The sequence below is a fragment of the Desmodus rotundus genome, chromosome 5 (genome assembly GCF_022682495.2).
Source record: "Desmodus rotundus isolate HL8 chromosome 5, HLdesRot8A.1, whole genome shotgun sequence".
Classification (NCBI taxonomy): Eukaryota; Metazoa; Chordata; class Mammalia; order Chiroptera; family Phyllostomidae; genus Desmodus; species Desmodus rotundus.
In genome coordinates, this window is record NC_071391.1 from 154,687,886 (window position 1) to 154,712,623 (window position 24,738).

At 33.4% G+C, this 24,738-nt stretch overlaps 1 protein-coding gene across 4 annotated transcripts in view; it reads left to right on the forward strand.

Moving 5' to 3' along the window:
• The window catches only part of ATAD2B (ATPase family AAA domain containing 2B), a 125,933-nt gene that overhangs the window by 21,358 nt on the left and 79,837 nt on the right, over nt 1-24,738 (forward strand). For all 4 annotated transcript variants that reach the window (XR_008426992.1, XM_053925560.1, XM_053925558.2 and 1 more), the window contains exons 3-13: nt 1,767-1,816; nt 2,158-2,311; nt 3,648-3,750; nt 4,583-4,691; nt 6,857-6,973; nt 9,233-9,308; nt 11,344-11,442; nt 14,876-14,987; nt 17,553-17,668; nt 19,021-19,195; nt 22,386-22,474. Coding sequence is in view for 3 of the 4 variants with exons in the window: in XM_053925560.1 (XP_053781535.1) it covers nt 1,767-1,816; nt 2,158-2,311; nt 3,648-3,750; nt 4,583-4,691; nt 6,857-6,973; nt 9,233-9,308; nt 11,344-11,442; nt 14,876-14,987; nt 17,553-17,668; nt 19,021-19,195; nt 22,386-22,474 (1,200 nt within the window). In the remaining variant the exon portion in view is untranslated. The remainder of the gene's footprint in view (nt 1-1,766; nt 1,817-2,157; nt 2,312-3,647; nt 3,751-4,582; nt 4,692-6,856; nt 6,974-9,232; nt 9,309-11,343; nt 11,443-14,875; nt 14,988-17,552; nt 17,669-19,020; nt 19,196-22,385; nt 22,475-24,738) is intronic.

Here is a 24,738-nt window from a genome sequence, read left to right on the forward strand (position 1 = left end):
CTGAATAATTTATGTATGTGTACTTTTAACTATTTGGTTTTACATATAACTAAAATTTATTTGGAGCCAAGACTTGTGAATAAATAGATCAGACTGAGTTAATGTTATAGTGGGTTCAAAGCCAAAGTATATAAATTGATTTTTCCTATTTGGTTTTAAGTGGATTTTGAGGGTGATTGTAGAGAATTTCACATATATAATCTTCTAAGGAATGTCCTGTTAATATACTTATTTCATTACTTTATAGTCAAATTCAAATGCCAGGAGGATTATGTACTTGTGTGCTAAAAATGAATTACTTTTGAAGACATAGTATATTAGAAAAATATAGTTTTGTTGTTTTCCTGGGGGAAAGGAGGGCTGGAGTTTTTGTTTTTGTACTTTTTTGCCAGTCTGAAGACGTGTAATAGTTTGAGTTTTTGTTCGTATCTTTTTATCATCCTAGCTGTGACCTTTATTAGGCAGGGATATTTATAATGAATAGTTACAACATTAATGTTTATGATTTAACACGAAGAGTGCCAGAATAACCAGGAACATTAGAATCTTTCAGCTAAAAAAATTTATACAGCCCCGTCTGGGTTGTGCAGTTGATTGGAGTGTTGTCCCGATATACCAAGGTTGTCGGTTTGATCCCCAGTTAGAGCATCTGTGGGGAGGAACAGCGAGTGCACGGATGGGTGGAATAGTCAATGTGTGCCCCTCTCTCTCTCCCACCCTTCTTCTCTCTCTAAAATCAATCAATAAAAAATTTTTAATAATTTATGCTAATCACATAGAAGACAATTGTATATATTTACTATTTTCTGAATGTCTTCCCTTGTTTTTTTATATTTGAAAATAATAATTGTTGGATTTTTCAGAGATGCTTTAATAATTTTATATGCACAGCTGTTTTATTATATAACAATTTAGTTTTCTTTTTAAAAGATTTTATTTATTTACATTTAGAGAGAGGGAAAGGGAGGAAGAAAGAGAGGGAGAGAAACATCAATGTGTGGAGAGAGACATCTGCTGGTTGCCTCTCACAAGCTCCCAAGTGGGGACCCCAGGGGCCCCCGACTGGGAATTGAACCAGAACCCTTTTGGTTTGCAGGCCGATGCTCAATCCACTGAGCCACACCAGCCAGGGCAACAATTTAGTTTTTGAACTTCCTAATTATAGTAAGGCGTATGGTGACTTTTTTCTTAAGTCTTCATGTTTTGGTGACCATTTAAGTATCTCTTTAACAATTTTCCTCTTCCACCCAAAAGGCAGAATTGCACAATGACTGTTTTTGGGAAATTAGCTAAGTTTTTATTATCAGTTTAGAATGTGTAATAAAATATGTGAAGAAATTATTAAATGGCATTGGTGTTCAAGTAATTTTTTCTCCTAACAAAATATTGTTTGAATAAATTTGTCATTATTTCAATTTTATTTTGTCAACCAAATCTATAATAAAGGTCTGTGACAGTTGCTACTAATGGTCTCAGTTAATTTATGGTACATGTTAGGCTTAAGCCTTTTTATTGGATTTTAACTTAGAATTGAAGAGACAGTAAGTTCTTTTATTAAAGCTGTTCTTAAAGTAATGAAATGACTCAGTATATTTTATTAAGTGGTATATTATCAATATTATAGTGAAAAAAGTCTTTTTTCTTAAAAAAAGGTAATGCTATATTACTGACATTTTAAAGATTAAAATGATTCCACCAGTATTGCATTTTTTGCTTCTTTAAGACAATGTCGATGTGTTTATATATTAAATATAATTATGTTCTAGGTTAACTTCTCAGCCTGGAGCTACATTACCAAATGGACATAGTAGCTTATGTGAGTATTCTGTTATGAAACTGGTTAGTATTAAAATTCTTATACTGTTGTTACATTTAAAGCTTTAAAGTGGGGTAAAATTGATTTACTAGTATGCTCAGCATACAGTTGGAAATGACTGGATTTCAGTTATAGTAAATACATATGTAATTGTTAAATGTTGAGAAATTAGTACAAGGAATATTAAATTATGACGGATTGTAAACATTTGTAGAAATTTTAGATTATTGGATGATAAAGCCATTTAAGAGGTTATATTAAACTTTTTATAGTCTTTTAAAAGTAATTTTTTCTTGTTTCTTATATTCTGTACTTTGAAATGAAAATCTCTCTTCTTGTAGCCCTTCGAAGTCATCCCCTTCGAGGGGAAAAGAAGGGAGATGGAGACCTTTCATGTATAAATGGTGACATGGAAGTCAGAAAAAGTTGTCGTTCCAGGAAAAACAGATTTGAAAGCGTGAACCAGAGTTTGTTATTTGATCAACTAGTAAATAGGTATGAATGCTTATGCAGTAAGCAGTTCATTTAATCATTTGATTTTTAAGCCATTATTTTATAACTTAATTTGAATTAACAGTGGTTAGCAGTGATTGTGAATTCCTAGTCAATTTACTATATTTAATACAATTTATATACCGTATTTTTCGGACTATAAGATGCACCAGACTATAAGACACACCTAGGTTTTAGAGGAGGAAAATAGGAAAAAAATCCCTGCTCCACTGCCCCCCCCACCCCCCCGCCAACGAGCCAGGTAAGCTACGTTTGGACTATAAGATGCACCCCCATTTTCCTCCCAAATTTTGGGGGCAGTGCATCTGATAGTCCACAAAATATGATAATAGCTAAATTTCTCTCATCCTTTTTAACTCTTGTGCATAGATACTATAGAAAGTAATTTTATTCTATCTTCACTATAGTCATTTAATATTTTCTCATTTAATATTTGTATTTGTAAATCTTTTCAAACAACATGAAGTTCTCATTATTGATTGGTAGTTTTGCTCAGTCAAGATTTTGAATTGAAGGTCTTTTTGAGATGGGGCATATAGGATGTAGCTAGTGAGCCAGTCTAGCTAATTGCTTACATCTATATGCAATGAAGCGTTACTCTCAGATAATAAATTATCCTACTTAATCCTTGCAAAGGCCTGGACAAGGGAGGTCAGTATAATGCCTATTGGATAGAGAGGAAATTATATTCTATAGTGGTATTGTCAAATTTGGGTATTAGTTATTATTTTTACTTTTTTCTATTTTTTTAAACATTTTTCTATTACAGTTTATATTCAGTATTCTTTTGTATTAGTTTCAGATGTATATTTGTTAAATGCTTAGATCAGTGTCTGGAAAAATAGTAAGTCTTTAAAAAATAAAATGTGCTAATTAATGTCAGCATATATTTCATGGATGTCAGTATTCTCTAATTTGTAAAAATACCTGTTCTATTATCTTACTGGTTTTAAACATTTTACAAATTCTTTATCCTATATTATTCTTAACACCATCTTGAAATAAAACAAATTAGTTATTCTTTTTAGTGCCTTGGATCTGGTAGTAAATTGTAGTGGTATTATGGATTTAAATATTTGGAGCCTTATAAACAAAAATTTCCTATTTTGTAAGTTTTACTTTAACAAATATATTAAGGTAGAAGATGTTTTGGTTCCATTTTTGGGGGGAGCATTATCTGATGGATGCCAATTCAGAAAGGGGTGTTATGTACAGTTAATATCATAGATGATTTAACTGTGCTTTGGTGAAGATCTCTTTCATGTGGATGACACAGTTCAACAACTGTCTAAACCCTAGTTTTATTTTGTGATTATAGTACTGCTGAAGCTGTATTGCAAGAAATGGACAACATTAACATCAGACGGAATCGTCGTTCAGGAGAAGTGGAACGACTTCGAATGTGGACAGATACAGAATTTGTGAGTATACTAACTTCAGCAACCTTTGCAATTTTTAATTTTTATTGAGGAAAAAAAGGGAGAGAGTGAACAGCATTTGGATTTCCTTAGATTAACAGAATTGTTCCCTCTTCGTTTTTAGTGTAGGATTTTATTGCTTTCTTGTTTTTTTATCCATACCTTGCCTGCTACAACCTAATGCTAAAGATCCTTTCTATACTTTTGCCAGAGGAGTCATCTGAAAGTATAGCTCTGATTCTGTAGTTTTTTGATATAATTCTTTAATTTTTTTTATTGTGTACTGAATTGATTAAAACTATTTTGGCCTTCATAATCTGATTTCAACTTTATCTTCTCATACACCATTGCCCAAATGTAAACAAGTCATTCTTGTTCTTCTATCTTTTACTGCTCTTAATACTTCCAGTTAGGGGGATGCAATCCTACCTTGTTTCAAGGCTCATATCAAATGGTGCCTCTCTTCCCTGCCCTTCTCAAGAGGAGTCTATCTCTTTGAATTCTACTTAGTACCTTTCTTTATGTCATTTAACTTGTTTTACTTTGTTTTATAGTTACTGTGATTTATTCCATCCTACTAGACTGTGATTCGCTTGACGGAGAAAGTATCCCATGGCATTATAGTTTATAATTTTCAAGTATTTTATTAAGTTTTATTTATTTATTCTCTTGTCTCTTATATTTATTGAGTCAGGAAGCTTCATTTTCATGAACCTGTGCCTTGCAAATAGATGGTCAGTAAATTTTATTGAATGGGCATGTCCCATTGGATTATAATATTTATAGCCAGAAATAAATTCTATGTTAATATTTGACAGATTTCTTTCTTTAAAAGGAAAATATGGATATGTATTCAAGAGTGAAAAGGCGAAGAAAGTCACTGAGAAGAAATAGTTACGGGATACAAAATCATCATGAAGTCTCTACTGAAGGTGAAGAAGAAGGTTTGTAAAACACTTCATGAAATAAATACTAGAAAATTCAGCTGGAAGGAAAGAAAAATATGTACAAATAATGTATGTGTAATATTGCTGAGTAGGAGATTTTTGGCTGTAGAGGTCTACATTTTGTATAATTTAGAACAATTTTTATTCAACTGACATTCTGAATTTTCATTTTCTGCATGGGAATAAAACCTTTACTATACACTATATATTGTTATATAATGTACCTTGTTAGTAGCTATTGGTAGTCCTTAAGCAACCTAGTCTGGCATTGAAGTCAACTGATTTGCTTGTTATGTGAGACCTGTTTTGTATTTAGGTACCTACTAATCAGAAGCCTCTATCCAAAATTACATTCTATCCATAGCCTCTAAATCTCTGATTATTTGAGTTCCAAGTTTAGTTATGAGCTGAGGAGTAAATGGCGAAGTCTAGAGAAAGAGGGACTGGTAGTACTAGTGGAGGGTGTTCTATTATTATTTTCTAAGGCACGTCTGGGTTCTGAACTGAAGAACCCTGAATTTGTAGGGTTGGAGCTGGGAACATGGTGTAAGTATGTTTGCTGCAAGGATTATAAATGAATGACCAGTACATCTATAGGATTTAATTCTGTAGGTGTTAATTTTCTAATTCCCCTCCCCCTCCCACACCCTCTCCTCTGATATGTTTATTGATTTTTAGAGAGAGGGGAAGGGAGAGAGGGAAACATCGATGTGAGAGAGAAATGTCAATTGGTTGCCTCTTGCCTGCACTCTATTAGGGACCTGGTCCACAATTCAGGCATGTGCCCTGACTGGGAATTGAACCTGTGACCTTTTGGGATAGCACTCTAACCACCTGAGCCACACCAGCCAGGGCAGGAGCTAATCTTCTTTATTGAAATGAATTTTTAGAAGATTTGGTATGTTGTAAATGCAGGGTACTTGTATTTTACCAAGAAACATTACTAGTTCCCATGATTTGTGTAGCTTAGATGGAGAAGAAAAGCTTTATATCTCATATTCTGTAATTAATATATTAATAAATTATGAAGAGCTGATATGACTAATGAAGGTACTTTATTGGACAAATGTTGTTACTATAGCTAGCACCTCTATATTGCTTCCTTTGGAGAAAATCAGTATAGGCGAGACAGATTTATAGTGTGATTTTTGCGTTTTCATTAACTGAACACCTTTGTGGAGTTTCCAAAGTAGATTTGACTTGTACAGAATTTCTTCCCATAGTAAACAGTGTGTTGTTATGCAGGCATTTTTTTAAAAAGTATTTTTTGAAGGTTTAGTAATAATAAAAATTTTTTAAACTTAAATAACCTTTCAGATGTCACACGTAAAATGTAAAGTCCTTCACATTTTTAGTCTCCTATTTCACTCAGCATTAGTGGCTATTAAAAAATTTTTCCTGTGCCTTAATATGATTGTGTTATATTGATAGTTCGTATGGTTAAAAAGTTAATCATAAAGTATATTTCAGTTGAGGACCTTAACCCTATAAGTTTTTATTAGACTGTTATTTTAAAATGTAAGTAAATGTCACATCACAGCTATAGCCAAACAATTTTTTAAACCACTTAAAAAAAAACTTTTAGGATTTATGTATATTATAATTTATTTATTTTACATGTATATCTAGGTGAATTATTATAAAGCAATCACTAATGTTTAAGAAGCAAACTATATGGTTATCAATATCCTGGAAATCTGCTTCATGCTTCCTCCCAATTCCTATCTGCATTTTCCTACCAAATGTAACTAATCCATGTTTACCTGTTGTCAGCAGGCTAACAAACTGTTATACTGCCCACAAGGTTGCTTTTTGAACTACCAGGTCATATTTGAACACTAACCTAATTCAGTGGTTAATTGGGCATTGAATGAATTTTGCTGTAGTAAAATTCTGAATCATAAGTAAATCAAGAGATCAAATATGACCAAACTGATTTACTTAGCAGAGAACTATATTGATTATTTGTAGGAAAGGCATTTCCTTTTATATCTAAGTTGATTTTTAATTATATTGATTTATGCTATATTGTAATATGCTCATACTTTTAAATGTCACTTGAGCAGAAAGAGTGAAAGATAAAATGTAAATATTCAGTTCTGGAGTAGACTAATCCTGTGTGTTAAAACAGTGCTTTTTTTCTTTTGTACGGGTGAAACTAGAGTCTCAAGAGGAGGATGGAGATATAGAAGTTGAAGAGGCAGAAGGAGAAGAAAATGATAGACCATATAATTTGAGACAAAGAAAAACAGTGGATCGATACCAAGCACCTCCAATAGGTAGGAGACTAAAGAATTTCTTTCTTTTTGTAGTTGAGTAGCTTATTCTACTTTATCTCTTTAAAAAATTAGTATTGCTTAATTTGAAAGAATGAAATCTCTTGTAGGTTTCATACATGTTTTCCTATATATTCTTCTATTTACACACAGAATGGAAAGAAAATTGAAGTACATAGTTGCAACGTAGAATTACATTTTTATTTAAAGGACCTTTTAATAAATACTGTTACTTTTGTATTTATAGTTTATTGAGCACTTTCATTTATAGCAGTTCTTTAGAAAAGTATCTATATTCCCAGTGGTTGAATAATTTAGTCACAAAAGGGGTACAAGGAGGCAGCGTGGCCAATAACCAGGATTTTTTTTTTTAAAGGAAAAAGTTTAAATCTAATAACAAATAATACATTTCACAGGTACTATTTTATTGACTTTTTCCAGGTCTTGGGAAATTCCATCACTATTGATTCCCTCCAGATTTTTAAAAATGAGATGTAATTCACATATCATGAAATTCACCACTTTTGCTGTTTTTTGCTGCTTTTTAATATGTGCAATTTATTGATTTTTTTGTATACTCACAAGAGTGTGCAGTCATCACCACTATCTAATTTCAGAACATTTTATTATTTTCACACCCCGTTATCCCCTGCCCCAGCCCTTGGCAACTACTAATGTACTTTCTGTCTCTATAGGTTTGCCTTTTGTATGTGAGAAATTTTAAAAATTTCTCAGTATACAACTTGTGTTTAGCTTCTTTCACTGAGCATAATGTTATCAAGGAAGAGTCTAGATCTTTTTATTCAAACTATGTTCTAAAAGAATGGTTGATTCTCTGAAAGGGGTCTATCAGAGTAATTTCATTAGAAGCTTGCCCAAGTATGTGGATGCTTCTCTAATCAAGAGTCACTGTCACAGAAAGTCCTGTTAATAATGGGGGACATGTGTTGGGACAGAAAAAAGACTGTGAATCCCTCTTCTAGATTAAAAAAAATCTTACTGCGGTATAACTGAATTATAGTCCATTGCCATTACACATATTTAATATGTTTAATCTGGCATGTTTGAAATACGTTACGTATATCCCTGTGAAACTATCACCATAGTCAAGATAATGAACATGTTCATTGACCCCAAAATTTTATCCTGCCTGTTTATAGTCTACTAACATTTTTATGACTACCCTCCTCCCCATCCTTAGGCAGCCACAAATCTGATCTGCTTTCTTTCACTATAGATGAGTTTATATTTTCTCAAATATTATACACAGTAAATAGTACATATTCTTTTTGTCTGACTTCTTTCTTAAAGCATAATTATTTTAAGACTCATGCATATTGTTGAAAATACTGGTGTGCTTTTTATTGCTGAGTAGCATTCCATTTTATGGACATATCACAATTTGTTTATCCATTCTTTTGTTTTATGGACATTGGGATTGTTGACATTTCTAGTGTTGACTATTATAGGGTTGTTATGAACATTCATCTGCAAGTCTTTATTTAGACACGTTTTCATTTTTCTTATAATCACCTAGGAGTCGAATGGCTAGATTTTATGGTTAGGTATATATTTAACTTTCTAAGAAACTGCCAGCTGTTTTCCAAAGAGATTGTACTGCTTATTCTCAGTAAGATACTGTGAGAATTCTAGTTGGTCCATATTTTTGCCAATACTTGGTATTTTTAGTTTTAAATATTGCTTTTAATACATATTTATTGTAGTTTTAATTTACATTTCCTAATGACTAGCGAAGTTGTGTATCTTTTTATGTGATGGTTTGTCAGTGTTATCTCTGGTGAAGTGTCTGTTCATATCTCTTACGCATTTTTTCAGTTGAGTTGTTTATTTTCTTATTATTGTGTTTTGAGAGTTCCTCATGTATTCTAGATGTCAGTCCTTTATCAGATAGGTGATTTACGAATATTTTCTCAGTATACAACTTGGTTTTTTATTCTCTCTCTGTGGCTTTCAAAGAGCAGAATTTATAATTTTGAAGAACTCAATTTATCAATTTGTGAAAAACGGATTGTGCTTTTGGTGTTGTATCTAAACTTAGTTTAACATATTTTTAGAATGGTTACTTGTAACTTAGACTTGTACCACAAAGTTTTTATTTTTGTTATGCTTCTAGACATTATTTGCAACTTGAAGACAAAAAAAACTAGTTTCAGAAAGTTAACAGAAGTAATTTCTACCCCTTTAATACATGAACTTATCATTTTATTATTAGTTATTTCTATATTATCCTTTTTTTTAAAGTACCTGCTCATCAAAAAAAGAGGGAAAACACACTGTTTGATATTCACAGATCTCCAGCAAGAAGAAGCCATATCAGGTATGTTTTGTTGGCTTTTGAAAGAAGGAAATATTTACATCTCTTATTATTACTTTACTTTATGAATTATTACTTTAAATAATTCATAATGTGATGCCTTGTAATTACAATATAGGTATTGATGGCGTAAATGATAATGCCAGTGAGGGACTAAATAGAATCTTTTTTTAAAATTTTATTTTTTATTACAGTTGACATTTGATTTTATTTGATACTAGTTTTATATTATGTGCAGCATAGTGGTTAGACAGTTATATAATTTACAAGTGATCCTCCTGATAATTCAACCACCCACCTGACACCATGCATAGTTATTACAATGTTACTGACTCTTTTCCCTATGCTGTAGTTTACATCCCCATGACTGTTGTGTGACTACCAATTTGTACTTTTTGATTCCCTCACCTTTTTTACCCAGTCCCCCAATCCCCCTCACCTTTGGCAACCACCAGTTTGTTCTCTGCATCTCTGAGTCTGTTTCTGTTTTGTTTGTTTATTTTATTCTGTAGATTCCACATATAAGTGAAATCACATGGTATCTGTCTTTCTTGGTCTGGCTTATTTCATTAGCATAATACTCTGTAAAGTCCATCCATGTTGTCACAAATGGTCAGATTTCATTCTTTATTATCACCAAGTAATATTCCATTGTATGTATGTACACATGTTTTTTATCTACTCTTCTGTTGATGGACACTTGGATTGCTTCCATATCTTGGCTGTTGTAAACAACCCTGTAATGAACACAGGAATGCATGTATCTTTTCAAATTAGTGTTTTGGTTTTCTTCAGATATACTCTTATATTAAGAAGTGGAATTGCTGGGTCATAATGCAGTGCCATTTTTAATTTTTTGAGGAACCTCCATGTGGCTTTTCATAGTGGCTGTCAATTTGCATTCCCACCGACAGGGCAGAGGGTACCCTTTTCTCTACATCTTCGCCAGCTTTTGTTTGTTGATTTATTAATGATAGCCATTCTGACAGGTGTGAGGTGATAGTTCATTGTGGTTTTAATTTGCATTTCTCTGATGATTGGTGATGTTGAGCATTTTTTAATATGTCTATTGGCCATATGTAAATAGCATCTTTCTTTAATTAGTGACTATTAGTTATTATCCAGTTATTAGTTATTATTCAGTTTGCCTGGAATAGTTAATTTTAACAATTGTTTACTAAAGCTACATAGGCTTCTGGTCTCTTAGTGGAGTTGTATCTGAGTGACACACATCGCTTTCATTTGCAACATTGGTTCACTTAGTTTTTGCTACTTTTCCCCCTTTCTTTTACATGTAGGTACAAAGGAGACTTTTTGTTTTTGAAACTTTGTCTAATTATGTTTCCTGAAATGGTAATATATTCCCCATAGGTCAAAAAATTTTTTAAATGAACAAGAAAAGCTTTTTTCTAGTTCTAGTACCCTCTCATTTTCTCATAGTAACATTATTACTTTGTGTATCCTTTGAGAATGTGTTTATATATATGTATGTATATATGTGCAAGTATACGTGTTGATTGTCACCCCCTTCTTTTTACGTAAAATGTACTGTGTACATTGTCCTACACCTTGTTTTTTTCACTTGACTCATTTTAACTGTCTTTTCAGTATAGTGAAATTTCACACTTATGGTACAGTTGCATAATATTACCTTTGTAGATATACCATAATTTTCAAACCAGTCCTTTATTGAGAACAAGGGTGTTTTCAATCTTTTGCTATTATAAAATATGATATAATAAATACACTTGCATAATTGTCATTTACATGATACATGTGCTGTCCTGAACTACCTTTTTTAAAAAATTGAAGGCTCCCTATTCTCCTCCTGGTTTTTTTTTCTCTGTGGAATTTACTCTGTTTATACTTCATTAGATGTATACTGAATGAGTGCAAGGAGCTTAGTAATAACTATTTCTGAATGAATGGATGAATGCATGTATTCTACTAAGCTAATTGTGGATACGATGCTTACAATGTGTTTTTAAAAGCCATTTGCTGCTGTGATGATTTTAAGGATTTTACTCTCTTTAAATAGGAGAAAGAAGCATGCTATTCATAGTAGTGACACAACTTCTTCTGATGAAGAACGCTTTGAAAGAAGGAAATCAAAGAGCATGGCAAGAGCAAGAAATAGGTTAGTAAAATCTGTATTGTTATTTCCCTGGTAGAAAAAAAAGAACAGTTTTTATATTTTGAATGGGATTTTTATCTATACTAGCATTTTTCTAACACTGATACTCAACACATATTTTAGACTAGAGTAATGTACTGACTTGGTTTTTACCAATTCTTAGAGGAGACATCTGACCATGGGTTACTTACTATGTAAAATTCAGTAAAATAGTGTGTGGAAGGCAAAGGGCAAAGAGCCGTGGGGAGGAGGCTAACCCTCTCTGGCAGTCTGTTTCTCCATACCCTCCACTACCCCAAACTCATTTAGTGAGGCTGATTTTACATATGTGTAATGACTGCAGCACTCAGAGTGAGATTTGGCTTCTAACAGGATCATCTTAGGATAATTATCTTGGGTTTTTATTGGAAAATTTGTTTTAGTTTTGGTTGAATGAGTGCCTCTGGTGGTCTTTGCCTAACTAGGATAAGTGACTGATTACCACATGGCTCCCTAAAACCTCAAAAGTTTTCACTGGGGGAGAGAAAAATCAGTATTTTGTCCATTAAGTAATTAAAACCTTCAGTTATAATTAATTCTTTAAAATTTGAGTTTATTTTCTAGCTCGTACTACTAAAGATAGATTACATTTTGAAAACTTACACTTGGCAAAGCATTTCCATAATTTGCTGTTATATGTTTGTTGTAGAAATACCAAGTTTTTATTTAGCAGGTCTTGGAAACAAGTGTGGAGTGGTGTAGCTTGTATGCAGATGAGAATTCCTTATGTAGATGGTGGAAAGAAAATATAAGAGGAAAATCTAAGTTTAAATGATAGAATTTGATGCCTGTTTGATCTGAACTATTCTGATATCTGCTTTGGAAATATATTTTTAAGACAAGGTAGCACTCAAATGTTATCAAAGTTACATTCATTATAGAAGCTATATATATATATATATATTTAAAAAAATATTTTATTGATTATGCTATTACAGTTGTCCCATTTCCCCCCTTCACTCCATTCCATCCTGCACACCCCCCAACATTCTCCCCGTATAGTTCATGTCCATGGGTCATACATATAAATTCTTTGGCTTCTATATTTCCTATACTATTCTTACCCTCCCCCTGTCTATTTTCTACCTACCATTTATGCTACTTTTTTCTGTACCTTCCTCCCTTTCTCCCCCTCCCACTCCCCTGTTGATAATCCTCCATGTGATCTCCATTTCTGTGGTTCTGTTCCTGTTCTAGTTGTTGGCTTAGTTTGCTTTTGTTTTTGTTTTAGGTGTGGTTATTAATAACTGAATTTGCTGTGATTTTTACTGTTCATATTTTTTATCTTCTTTTTCTTAGATAAATCCCTTTAACATTTCATATAATAAGAGTTTGGTGATGATGAACTCCTTTAACTTGACCTTATCTGAGAAGCACTTTATCTGCCCTTCCATTCTAAATGAAAGCTTTGCTGGATACAGTAATCTTGGATGTAGGTCCTTGGCTTTCCTGACTTGGAATACTTCTTTCCAGCCCCTTCTTGCCTGTAAGGTTCCTTTTGAGAAATCAGCGACAGTCTTATGGGAACTCCTTTGTAGGTAACTGTCTCCTTTCTCTTGCTGCTTCTAAGATTCTCTCTTTATTTTTCATCTTGGGTAATTTAATGATGATGTGCCTTGGTGTGTTCCTCCTTGGGTCTAGCTTCTTTGGGACTCTCTGAGCTTCCTGGACTTCCTAGGAGTCTATTTCCTTTGCCAGAGTAGGGAAGTTCTCCTTCATTATTTCTTCAAATAAGTTTTCAATTTCTTGCTCTTCCTCTTCTCTTTCTGGTACCCCTATAATTCGGATGTTGGAACGTTTCAAGATGTCCTGGAGGTTCCTAAGCCTCTCCTCATTTTTTTGAATTCTTCTTCATTTTTTTCTGGTTGACTATTTCTTCCTTCTGGTCCACACCGTTGATTTGAGTTCCAGTTTCCTTCCCATCACTATTGGTTCCCCGTACATTTTCCTTTGTTTCTCTTAGCATAGCCTTCATTTTTTCATCTAATTTGCGACCAAATTCAACCAATTCTGTGAGCTTTCTGATTACCAGTGTTTTGAACTGTGCATCTGATAGGTTGGCTATCTCTTCGTTGCTTAGTTGTATTTTTTCTGGAGCTTTGATCTGTTCTTTCATTTGGGCCATTTTTTTTGTCTTGGCTCACCTGTTATGTAAAGGGGCGGAGCCTTAGGTGTTCACCAGGGTGGGGTAACGCTTGTGGCTGCGCTGTGACGCTGTACGTGGGGGAGGGGCCGAGAGGGAGCAGTGACGCTCGCTCCACTCTCTGCCAGTTTTCAGTCACTCTCTCTGCTACCCACAGTGCTGCTTCCCGAGTGGGTGGGTTTGTGTATGTTCTAGGCCCCTGTGGGGGGTCTCCGACGAACTCTCTTGTAAGGCTGGGAGTTTCTCCCACTGGCGCCTCAACCCCCACAGGTGTTTTCAATCAGTGGTTTGAGGCTTTATTTCCCCCGAGCTGGAGCCCTGGGGTTGCGTGGTCTGTCACCCCATCCACCAGCTGCAGCCTTGCCTGCTCTGCTCCACATTCCTCCCCCTTGCTGGGTCTGCCAGCTGCTGCCTTGCTGCAAGTCCTCTCCGCCCCTCCTACCGGTCTGGATGAATGTTTCTTCCTTATCTCTTTGGTTGTCGGACTTTCATATAGTTTGATTTTCTGTCAGTTCTGGTTGTTTTTTGTTTTTACGTTGTTGTTGTCCTTCTTTTGGTTGTGCAAGGAGGTGCGGTGTGTATACCTACGCCTCTATCTTGGCCAGAAGTCCAAGAGAAGTTATATATTTTTAAAGCCGTTTATCATTTTTTGATGTTTACCCAAGGTAAAAAGAGTGAGTAGATTATATTTTCTTAGGGGTATTAAAATTCAATAATATAGTATAGGATTTTAGGTAGCTAAAGATCTACTTTAAGGTAGTTACACAAAAGATAAAACTTAGTTCTTAAAATGTGATCTAGGCTTGGTTTTCTTTGAATAAAAGGGAAAGAAATTTCTTCAGTCATGTAAACTGAGTAGGCATATTCACATAAATTTAAGTATTACAAGAAAGCTTTAGTTCATTTAATGCTATATGTCATAGTACTTATAAGCGATCTATAATTTTATTTTATACTTGTATAATATGGAATATCAGGTAGGTTAAGTTTTCTAAGTTGAAATAGATTGGCCTTTTTGGACAGATAGATTTTTGACCTTGTTTTCTTTATGAGTGAATAAATTTATTTTTGCCCTATTGAAAAGAATTTAGAAAAAGTAGTTTAAAAATACTACTTTTTAAACTACTTTTGATGTTATTTTCTGGTTTATGATAAAAAGGAGAAAGGTGAAAATGTGTCAAAGATTTAAACTTATTTTGACATTAAAAATGTGAAACTTTTAATTCTATCTACTTGAATTTTTATGAATTTCAGATGTTTGCCCATGAATTTAAGAACAGAAGATTTAGCTAGTGGTATTCTTCGGGAACGTGTCAAAGTGGGTGCAAGCTTGGCTGATGTTGATCCAATGAACATTGATAAATCAGTAAGTTTTGTACATGTTTTTCTAGAAGGTCCTTTTTTAAAAAACGGTCATTTCTTGTTTCTAAAGCAACATACAATATAAGTAGCAAATCTAGATATTTCTATTATTAGTATTTTGATGTATATATTTTTGAACCTAGACTACTCTGGTCTCATATGATGTTCACTCAAATTTTTCCTTTTTTTTCTATTGTAGTGTTACTGGAGTATAAAGTGAAAACTGGTTAGGAAATGAGGCTGACCCCATGATAAAGCAGTGGAGCATTATTGAAGCTGCTTAGGTTTCAAGATTAGATTTGCATTTTAGACAGATCACTCTGTCTATGATGTAGTTAATGAATTTGAGGGCAACAAGGCTGGCATTAGGGAGACTGGTTTGGACACAGTTGTAATCTAGGAATCTGGAGTAATGGTTGTGCTAGAAAGTAGAGTAACAATGGGTGGAAGTAGCATATGGATTTGGCAGAATTCAGAAGAGAATTCAGTGTGACAGAATTTGATGAATTAATTGCTTTTTGAGAGTGAGGGAGAGAAGCTGAATGTGTCACCCAGGTTTCTGGCTTAAACAACTAGGCGGGATAATGGCTTCACTCTCTGATGTAGGGAACATAAGACAAGGAATATGTATTTGAGGTATGAAGATGATTTAGTTTTAGACGTGTTTAGATATCTGTGGCACATCACAAACTGAAGTAACTTGTAGGAAATTGGTTATTTAGTTTTGGCAATGTCTGGGCTAGAAATTTAGATATGGGTCACCCATATAAAGATAGTTGAGGTCACTGCGGAAAATGGATAATAGCACCCGGGAAAGTATATGACATTAAAAGAGAGAGAAGACTTAGAGGACATGGTAGAATCCTACTGTTAGTAGAATCTTTTTTGGAGGAATACTTGGGAATAATGTTATTGCATAACCAAGAATGTGTTTGATTATTTTTCTTTGTCCTACAAACTTTTCTATTCAATATAATTTAACTGATTTTCATGTGGGAGACTGAAATTATCAAATAGAGTTGTTTATATATTTGAAAATGAAATGTTATCTACCTCTAATGTGAAGTCATAGGGGAAAATATTTATTAGTGAGGACCTAAGGAAGTTTCAGAATCTCATGTCTCATTCTCAGAGGACTTAATGATCTTTGCTTATTTGGTTTACGAACACCTTACTCTCTTGAATCTGGTTAATTTCAGACATGTCTGCCAGTCAGGGTAACTTATTTCTTTTTTCTTTTTTTTTAATCTTCATCTGAGGATGTATTTATTGACTTTAGAGAGAGAGGAAGGGAAAGAGAGAGAGGGAGAGGGAAACATTGATGTGAGAGAGAAGCATCAATCAGTTGCCTCCTGTATGTGCCCAACCAGGGATCTAACCTGCAACCTAGGTATGTGCCCTGATGAGGGATTGAGCCCACACTGCAACCTTTTGGTGTATGGGATGATGCTCCAATCAACTGAGCCACCTGGCCAGGGCAGTGACTTACTTCTTTAAGGTTTGATATCATATGCAAGAAAATTCAGCTACTTTAAAAATGTTCATTATTTAGACTCTGTTTGTTTTTCTAGATTACTTAAATGCTGTCTCTCATAGATACATTCATTGTACAGCATTTTCAAGAATCATAACAGAATAAAGAAGGGAAAGAAACCTTCCAGAATCCAATGGTCAGAGGCAATCACTGTTAACATTTTGACACTAATTTTTTCAAGTACTTTCTTCATACAGTTTTTAAATTTACACACTGTTTTAGGTATTTAAACTATTAGGAATGGGAGGAATAAAATCTCTGTTGCTCCTTGTGATAGAGCAGTGTGATTCTCAAGCTGTTTTTCGTTGTTGTCCTGTAGGACAAAAATTAAATTTATATCTAGATAAATTACTGTTAAAGATTAAGATTTTGAGCCCTGGCTGGTATAGCTCAGTGGATTGAGCATGGGCCTGCGAACCAAAGGGTTGCTGGTTTGATTCCCAAACAGGGCAGGGTGGCAGGCCATCCCCAGTATGGGGAACATGAGAGGCAACCACACATTGCTGTTTCTCTCCCTATCTTTGTCCTTCCCTTCCCCTCTTTCTAAAACTAAATTAATAAAAAAAGATTAAGGTTTTGGTTTGGAGGGTCACAAACCATTGTAATAGCAAAGATTTTTTTTTTAACCCTACTTCTGGATCAAATTTTGCCCCCTTGGAGGGAGATACGGCCTTTGCTGAGAATGCATGTAATAGATGATATTTTGAAAGGCATTTAAATTATTAGAGGGTATATACAACATTATGTGTCCTATGGATAACCATTAAAATGTTAGATTGGACATTAATCTTGGTCCTTAGTTACTAGGAGATTAAAGAATGATAGCTTTATTTGGCTGGACTGAAATGTATACTTAAATTTTACTGCCAACTTCATTTTTCTACAGTTATTTCAAAAGTGTAATTTTCTGAACTTTATGTTCAATAATTCCTACCAAAGCGTGTATTTCTGAATTGTAAAATTATCTCATATATTTAAAATCATCTATGAACAGGTAAAATTATTTTGTGTTAAACTTTCCCCCTTCTTTCCAAGGTACGGTTCGATAGCATTGGTGGATTGAGCCATCATATTCATGCACTAAAGGAGATGGTAGTATTCCCGCTATTATACCCAGAAATTTTTGAAAAATTTAAAATTCAGCCTCCAAGGTAAGTATTGTTATTAATGTTAATTTATCACATTTTAATTAGTAAATGATTATAAGTATAAATATTTCACATGTGTTTATTTGATGTGTTCTAGCAATGAGAATTAGGAAAGAAATTTTATTTTTTTAGGGCCCTTAAGGCTGTGGTACTATGTTCTTGAAGTTTGTAGTTCTGCATTTAAGGGTCAGGCACAAGATGAGATTCTTTTTGCAGGCCTAGAATATACAAGTGGGTTTGCCCAAATAGATTTTCCTTTTTGGCTTCCTGATATCATTGAGTTTGATGCTCTATATTATTTAGTCTTCAGAAGCACAATTTCAATAACGTGATTCTTTGACTTAATGATGGGGTATCTTTGAAATGGTAAGCTTGATAATTTATTGTTTATGATTGTTTAATTGTGTTTGATCATGAATGAGGCGTTTAGCTAGTTAAATATAAGAAAAGGCTAAGAAATTATGTTAAAGGAAGTTGGGTAGAATCAAATACTCTGAAGATGTACATTTATAGACTTAGATTTAAACTGCTAAATGTTCCTACAGTGGCTTTTTAAAATCATAATAGCAATTTATTTGTTTTTTATATGATCTAAGTTAAATTTTAAAAATAATTGTTACTTTTAGTATTGTTTGGGAAAAACTTAAAACAGAGTTGTAAGGAGAAAGTGTCATAAGTAGAAAGTAATTCTACTCCTTGGGGATGAACAATCTTTACAGGTCTCTTTTGTACATCTATGTGTATATTAGATTTATGTTTTATCTATGTTATGCACATATAAACATTTAAAATAAATGAGATTATTCAACAATACTCTTACATAACTGTTTTACTTTATAATACATTCTGGACACCTTCCATATTAGTCATGTACATGTTATTATTTTTGACATCATACTAGTGTTTTATTATATAGATGTACCAGTGTATCTGTCCCTTAGTAATACATATCACTTAAATTGTTTTAGTTTTTCACAATTAGAAATTGCTCTGTTTAGCATCCATTTAAAAATTTTTAAATAACATTTAAAAAAGTTATTTGTATCTGATATATTCTAAGATGTGAAATCACTGGGTCATGGGGAAAACACATTTACAATTTTGACATATCTTGCCAAATTACTCTCTACTCTGAATTAACTTTTTTTTTTGCCTACCAAAGCTTGGTGCTTTGAGAACATATCCAAGGACTCTCAGTAAAGAGAAACTTTTGTCTATGTACTAAAAAAGCTTTTTTTGTGTCTAATAATTGTAACGGTTATTAAAACAAAATTATATGGGGGATGTATCCTTTTACATCGTTTATTAGTGGTGGTGATAACATTAATTTACTTTCATTAATTTTATTCCTCTAGGGGCTGTTTGTTTTACGGCCCTCCCGGCACAGGTAAAACCTTGGTTGCCAGAGCATTAGCCAATGAGTGCAGTCAAGGAGACAAAAAGGTGGCTTTTTTTATGCGGAAAGGAGCCGACTGTCTGAGCAAGTGGGTTGGTGAATCAGAACGGCAACTTAGGCTTCTTTTTGATCAGGTAAATGAAATCAGCTAATAATGAGATTATCTTCTTTAGCATATTTGATGCATTTAGTCTGTAAATGCGAACCGTTCATGAGGAGTCATATTTTCTAATCTGTATGTTAAATTTCGGATTGATCTGAATTTGAATGCCTGCCTTAGAAGTGTTTAATAGCAGTTTTGCTAGTACTACTTTAAGAGGATTCACAACACATTTATTGAGGTGGCTACTGGGGACATAGTATCATGTTAGGTGCTTTTGGGAACCCTGGTTATAACATATTTATCATTAGATTGTAATCAAATTGAGGAAATAGCACAAGTATAAAAAGCTTAACATGAAATCTCATAAAGCAGTATGTTATTTATTTTTATCAGTTGTAAATATGGTGTTGGAAGAATTCAGTAATATATGATTGCTTTTAAAAGACTAGGTGAGTGAATATTGTGTAGCTATCTTTACTATATATGTATGTTACTTAAAAATATTATTTCCTAATACATACAAGAAATAGTCCTGATACAAGTTTACTTTGGATTGTTGAGATAGTGAATGAAGTCATTCATATTTGGCAATGCAACTTATATTTCATTGTGGCTAAGGAAATTTACATGAAATAAAAACAATGCTTTCAACAAGCATTCTTTGAGCACCCATTATTGAGTTCTGTATCAAAGTCCTTTGTAAGTGGTAAAACACTTCAAACATCATTTTTAGTTATTAGTATGAAAAACTGCTATGTTTTGATGATGGACCTAGGAAGAGGAATATGGTAAAATTCCTACCTTCACAGTGCTCAGTGTCTGTTGGGAAGCCAAACATATGCAGTCTGTATGCTTCAAGAGAATTTAGTAAGAATTGAAATGTGTAAGTGTCCAATAACATTGGTTGACAAGGAAAGAATTAACTTGGAATTGCTGACATTGTCCAGTGACTTAATTTTAAATTTTTGACAGTTAAACTTCTTAGCAGCTTCCTGCTGGGGAGTAGGAATGTGACTTGGTTTTATTTAAAACTGTACCATAAATTATGCTGCTTTTAAAATCTAAATTTATTTTATTTGTGTTTCATAGTTTTCTTTGTGCGTAAGAATAGTGGACATGTTTGATTTCTTTTATAAAAAAGATGGCTGGTAGTTAGTATTGTCTTTTTGAATGAAAGAATCTACCTTCCTAAATTAAACACGTGACCTGTGTAGACTAAATGAAAGGAAGGAGGGGTGACATATTGGCTAAGAGTTTGGCATGTGGTGTCAGGGAAGTGTTAGTTTATATCTATCTTTACTATTAAATATACAACTTTAAGTAAATAAAAGCCTCTGATCCTTAGTTGCCTCTTCTATAAAAACGAGGGAAATAATGCCTATCTCACTGGACTACTATGAGATTTTACCAAAAGGAAGTATGTAAAGTGCTTATTACAGTGACTGGCATGCAATATACTGTACTTCCTTTTTGCAATTTTGTGAGGCTGTAGTTCTAACGAAGAGCTGTATTTCATGTATGTAAAAGTAATAATCAAGTCTTTATAGTTTTTCTCTTACATAATTCTAGTCTTACAGTTTTTTTCTAAAACCTAGGTTTTGTGGTTGGATTGTCCTTCATTTCAAATTATTAGAGAACAGTGGAAGTTTAGTGGGTATTCTGTCAGTCAGGAGAAAATGAGGAATCTGTGTCCATTCTTTAGTAAGCTGACCTTGTGAACTAATATTGCTACAAAGTAATTTTGAAATATACACTATATTGGGTAAATTATATAATAAAGATTTTTCATTTGTAACCTTATATTCATTCACCTTAAATCAAATTAAACTTCTGCTAGATCTAAGATTTAAGTGAGAAAAATGACACTGAAACTACCAGAAGAAAACTCAGGAGAAATTCTCCTGAGTTAGGAGAATGTAACTATGGAAGAAAAGATCTACTACATAAAATTTTTTTTGAGGTTTTGCATGGCAACATATTGTAAGCAACACCAAAATCTAAATGACAGGGTGAAAGGATTAAGCAAAGAAAAAAGGAAAACTCATGGACGCAGACAACAGTATGGTGATTGCCAAAGGAAGGGCAGGGGTGGGGGTGGTAGAAGAGGGTAAAGGGGGGATAAAAGGTAAAGGAAGGAGACTTGACTTGAGGTGGTGAACATTTCATACAATTTGCAGATGATGTACTGTAGAATTGATGTATTGTAGAATATACCTGAAACCTATATAATTTCATTAGCCTATGTCACTTCAGTAAGAGAGAAAAAAAGATAAATACTGCTTGCAGAAAAATATTTGCATTTCCTTTCACAGAGAGCTCTAATTTTTAAAATAAATAGCTCAAAGAAATTAGTAAGCAAAAGGCCAATAATCTGATAGAAAAATTGGTAAAGGATATGAAGAGAACTTTCTTAGAAAAAGCAATGAATAAATATTTCTCTTAAACTTATAAGAAGTGCTTACTTTTGTTGATAATAGAAATAAAAATTAGAATGAAAAAGATAACATTAAGATCAAGAAGTTAGATAATACATTATTGGTGAGCACTCTTAAATATTGCTGGTGAGAGGGTAAATTTCATCAATGGGAGGCAATTTGCAAATGTCTTAACTAAATTAGAAATGACAGGTGCCTTTTGAAGCACTGGCTCCACTTTTAGAATTTACTATATTGCTATGGTTGCAACTCATGTAAAATGTTAAATGTACACAAATATTTGTTGAAGCATTGTTGATAATAGGAAAAGGTTGAAAACAGCCTAAATGCCCCATGAGTAGGGGACTAGTTTAATTATGGCACATTCACGTAGTGGGATATTTTATAGATGTTAAAAGAGAACTTAGGCAGATATTTACATACTTACATGGCAGCTAATTAAAATACATTGTTTCATAAAATAGGCTGTTACGTGATAAAAGAGCAATGTGTACAGTGTGTTTAAAATGCATGAAATAAGACAAAAATAGTGTGTTTAAGAAGATGTTCCTGTGTATGTGTAAAAATTATGTATATGGAATAAACAAATAGAAAACAGTAGATGCCTACTGGGAGAGGGCCTTGTGGTTGGAGACTGGGGTGGTAAGGACATTTCCCTTTTACTCTATAATCTTTCTTACCTGCTGCATGTTGTATCATTTGCTTATATTAGCTGTTAAGAAACACAGTAATTAAATATGAGAAATGGAATGTAATTCAATAAATAACTTTTTTCTTTCTTACAAGGCATATTTGATGAGACCTTCTATAATATTTTTTGATGAAATAGATGGATTAGCTCCAGTTCGCTCTAGCAGACAAGATCAGATTCACAGGTAATTTTTTCTAATCTTTATGTTAGATTCTTTTCACTCATTAACACAGTATTTAGCCATAGCCCTTGGATGAGTGCTATGAGGCTTATTAAATGTGATCTGTGTCCTTGAGGAAGACTTTTTTCCATTAGCACAGGGGTCAGCAAACTTCGCACGACCTGTGGGCCAAATCCAGCCTCCTGCCTATTTTTATAAATGGTGCTTTATTGGAACACAGCTGTGTGTATTCCTTTTTCAGTTATATATGACCGCTTTTGCGCTACAAGAGCAGGCAGGGTTGAGTTCTGAGAGAATGATCATAAGGCTTGCAAAGCCTAAAGCGTTTACTTTCTGGCTCTTTACAGAAAAAGTTGCCTAATCCTGACTTACCATAATGTTTTTAAAATTTATTCATGTTACGTGTACTCATATTTTGTTCCTTTTCATTTTCAAGTAATATTCCTTGGGGTGTATGTGTATATACCACAATTTATTTATTTGTTAATCCATGTTATGGAGATTTCATTTGCTTCTATTTTTGGCTGTTATGATAATGCTATTAAGAACATTTGTATACACATTTTTATGTGGACATATGTTTTCATTTCTGTTGGCTAAATGCCTAAGAGAGAAAGGCTAGATCCTATGTATGAATTGATGCTGTTTTCCAAAGTAATTATGAGAATTTGGGTTATTCCTCATTCTTGCCAACATTGGGTATTGTTACTGTTTTTAACTTTAGACATTCTAGAGGGTATGGATTAATTTTCGTTTTCCTGGTAACTGGTAATACTGAGCATCTTTGCATGTGCTTATTGTTCATTTAGATATTTTGTTTTGTAAAATGTCTGTTGAAATCTTTTACCCTTTTTTTAAAAAAGGAACCAGTTTGTATGTCTTAATGAGTTGTAAGATCATGTCCTTTAAAGACAAGTCCTTTGTCAGATCTGTGTTTTGAAAATTTTTCTATTAGCTTGGCTTGCCTTTTGGTTTGCTTAATTGTGACTTTTGAAAAGCAAAAGATTTTATCTTGATGAAGCCCATTATATAGAAATTTTTGTGTATGTATATATTTTTGTCTTGAGAGTAATTGCTTAAACCAGTTTGTTAGCAATTGTTTTCTTCTAAAATATTAATAGTTTTATCTCTTAAATTTTGATCAATGATTAAATTTTTTAAACCAGAAGTTCATTTTATCTATTTTCTATTTATTGATTTGAGAGAGAAGGGGAGAGAGAGAGAGAGAGGAACATTGGTTTGTTGTTCCACTTATTTATGCATTCATTGGTTGCTTCTTGTGTGTGCCTTGATTGGACATCGAACCTGGAACCTTGGCATTTTTGGATGATGCTCTAACCAACTGCTTACATTTCTTACAGTGTGGATCCACAGGGTACAAATTCTTTCAGCTTTTCCATGTTTGAAACAGCCTTTATTTAACCTTTAAAAAAGCAGTTTTATTGAGTTATATTTTATACATTGTAAAATCCCCTCATTTTGAATGTAAAATTCAGTGATTTTTAAAATAACTATTCCTAGTGGTACAACCATCTAAATAAATTAATTTAGAACACCCCCCCCCCCCAAAGATCCAGCCTGTCAATTTGCACTACATCCTTGTACTTGACCCTCAGCCAACCAGTAATCTCCGTCTCTATACATTTGGTTTTTCTGGACATTTCAAATAAATGTGGTCATACAATATGTGGTCTCTTGTGTCTGGCTTCTTTGACTGAGTGTGATGGCTTTGAGGAACATCCACGATTTAGCATGTGTTAGTTATTTCCTTCCTTGTTATTGCTGAATAGTATCCATTGTATGGATGGTACCCCACATTGGACAGATATTTAGGTTGTTGGCATTTGGGGCTATGATGAATAATGCTGCTCTGAACATTCATGTGTAAGTCTTGGTTAGAAATGTTTTCATCTCTTTTGAGTAGATAACCTAGGGTTGGAATTGCTTGGCTGTATAGTAGTTTTCTGTTTAACTTTTTGAGAAGCTTTGCTTGTGTTTTTTAAGAATATTTTCTCTGGGTATAGAATTTAAGTTTTATTCTTTTTTCCCCTGCTCAGTACTTTAAAGATGTTGGTCTGCTGTCGTCTCCCTCATTTTGTTTTAATAAAGAGTTCTGCTGTCATCTTTGTTTCTTTGTTATTTATCTTTTTCCTTAGACTGCTTTTAATTTTTTCCCTTCTTCATCACTGGTTTTGTGCAATTTGTTTAATGATGTTCCTTGGTAGAATTTTCTGATTCTTGGATTGAGCTGCTTAAGTCTGTGAACT